The sequence below is a fragment of the Laccaria bicolor genome, genomic scaffold (assembly GCF_000143565.1).
Source record: "Laccaria bicolor S238N-H82 LACBIscaffold_42 genomic scaffold, whole genome shotgun sequence".
Lineage (NCBI taxonomy): Eukaryota > Fungi > Basidiomycota > Agaricomycetes > Agaricales > Hydnangiaceae > Laccaria > Laccaria bicolor.
The window spans coordinates 77,053-79,161 of NW_001889913.1; the positions used below are offsets into that span (position 1 = coordinate 77,053).

A 2,109-nucleotide genomic window follows, 5' to 3' on the forward strand; every position below is an offset into this window, starting at 1 on the left:
GTGGACAGTCGTTTCGTGGGTGGGTGGTCGTTTTCCTTCGTGGGCGTTCGTGTTCGTACATGGGCGTTCATTTTCGTACATGGGCTGTTGGTTGGCTAAACGGTGTGAGCGGGCGGTGATGTGGCTGGTGGGATGATGCACATCGTACCTGGGTGCCCTTTTCTGGTGTGTTGATGGGCGCGGTGTTTGTCGACAGATGGCGAGGGCAGTGGTTGGATGGTGGTGGTTGTCGAAGCCTCGTTGATGGGTGGTGGTGACGTGGAAGGATCTAGGTTGAGGGTTTGGGCAAATTCCCACTTGCGGAATTTGCCGGCATCCTTTCTAGGAAGCTAGCCTTACGGTTGGTATGTAGAGCATAAAATATACCTGTATAATAATGCCTATGTGGTACAAGTGGTAAAGTGCTCACTCCGTAAAATGTTGGTGTGTCCATGAGGTTGAGTGTTCAATCCATGCATGTTGCGCTTTTTTTATTATTATATAATAACAATAATAGTGACAAACTACTGGACTTACTGGACTCCTTGTACTCGGAAATTCCTAGTGGACTCCTACTGGACTCCTTGTACTGGACTCCACTATACCCATTCCTTAGGAATCCTTAATTCCTTGTGATTTGGGATCATTCCAGTAGGAATCTACTAGGACTCCAGTAGGACTGAGATGCAAAATTTGTATGGTGTTCAGGCGATATGAAATTGGCTGGAGTCCTAGTAGAATCCAGTAGGAGTCCGGGATTCCAGTAGGAGTCCGGGATTCCAGTAGGAGTCCAGTAGGAATAGGTGGGGGAGTGTAAAGAGCTCGACTATGCTGCAGAAGGCAAACATGACAGTATGGCAACGTTTGAACACCACAGGTACGTCACGTGCCACACCCCGCAGACTGAACAAAATGATTGATCGTTGTTACGACGAGTACTTGTGTATACTTCTATATAACAAGCTTTAGACCCGTGCCTACGGCACGGCACTCGCTAACGCTCAGCCGTTCCTCCAGCACTGGTCACAGCTTGCTGGGGGCACGCCCCCTGGACCCCCTGGTACACATGTTTAATCCTAGTTCTGGTACACATGTTCAATTCTGGCTCTTCTTACATCTCAATCAAAATAAAGTGACATTTATCAGTACTTTTACCATTTACATCAATCTAATAATACCTCTGGATAGACTACATTTTGTGTTACAGTTTGTTGTGAACCATGTTTGAAGAGAACTTTGATACGGTTGCTTGATGTGCAACGTGAAAGAGCCACATAAAGTTGTCCATGTGTAAATACTGGGGTCTGAACATCCAGTCCTAAATGTTTCACTGACTGTCCCTGAGATTTGTTGATTGTCATGCAAAAGGCCAGGCGAACAGGAAATTGCCTTCTGCATAACTGGAATGGAAGTTCACCATTTGAAGGCTCAAATCTTATGCGGGGAATGAATGCTGTGTGTCCTGCAAATTCTCCTCCCAGAATGCGTACTTCTAAAACTCGGGAAGAGGCACAGGTGAGGATTGCCTGGGTTCCATTGCATTGTCCATTTGCTGGATCAATATTTCGAAGGATCATTACTGGTGCACCTATCTTGAGTTTCAATTTTGCTAGAGGCATTCCACTAAGGTTGATGGAATTGAGGTATTCTACTGGGTATTCAAATTCACCATCCACACCTCATCTACCATAGCAGCAGGTGGAAATAGAGGTGGAGGGGCAGCAAGGGGGGCAGCATGAGCCTAAAAGATATATTAAATATTAGAAAAAGAGATATAACTCTGCAACCTACCTGATTTTGCAAATTACCCACTTGTGCAGCCATCCCAGGAGTAAGGTGAAGAATTTGACCATTATATAGAACCTCAACAAATGGATCATCACCTACAGGACCTTGAGGAATTTGAAGAGGAGCAACAGGGGGTGGAATAGGGAAAGGAAGAATAAAAGGTACACCACCACCAACAGCAGGATTTTGAGGTGTTCTCCTATGCTCAGGACTTTCCAACATCCTTTCTTGACGCTCTCTTGCCCTCTCAATATTTCTATGCCTTTGTGGAGTATTAGGAGGAGAATCCCTAGGGAGTAAATGATAGTTAAGTAATAAAGGCAGGGAGCAAAAGAAATATCC

The 2,109-nt window shown here is 45.4% G+C and overlaps 1 protein-coding gene across 1 annotated transcript; it reads right to left on the minus strand.

Moving 5' to 3' along the window:
* Positions 1-591: 591 nt before the first annotated feature.
* On the minus strand, positions 592-1,989 carry LACBIDRAFT_332547 (uncharacterized protein; the record flags this gene model as incomplete). Its single annotated transcript, XM_001887116.1, has 3 exons — positions 592-810; positions 1,649-1,720; positions 1,771-1,989. The coding sequence occupies 3 exons, from the start codon at positions 1,987-1,989 to the stop codon at positions 592-594; spliced, it is 510 nt and encodes a 169-aa protein (XP_001887151.1).
* Positions 1,990-2,109: the final 120 nt, after the last annotated feature.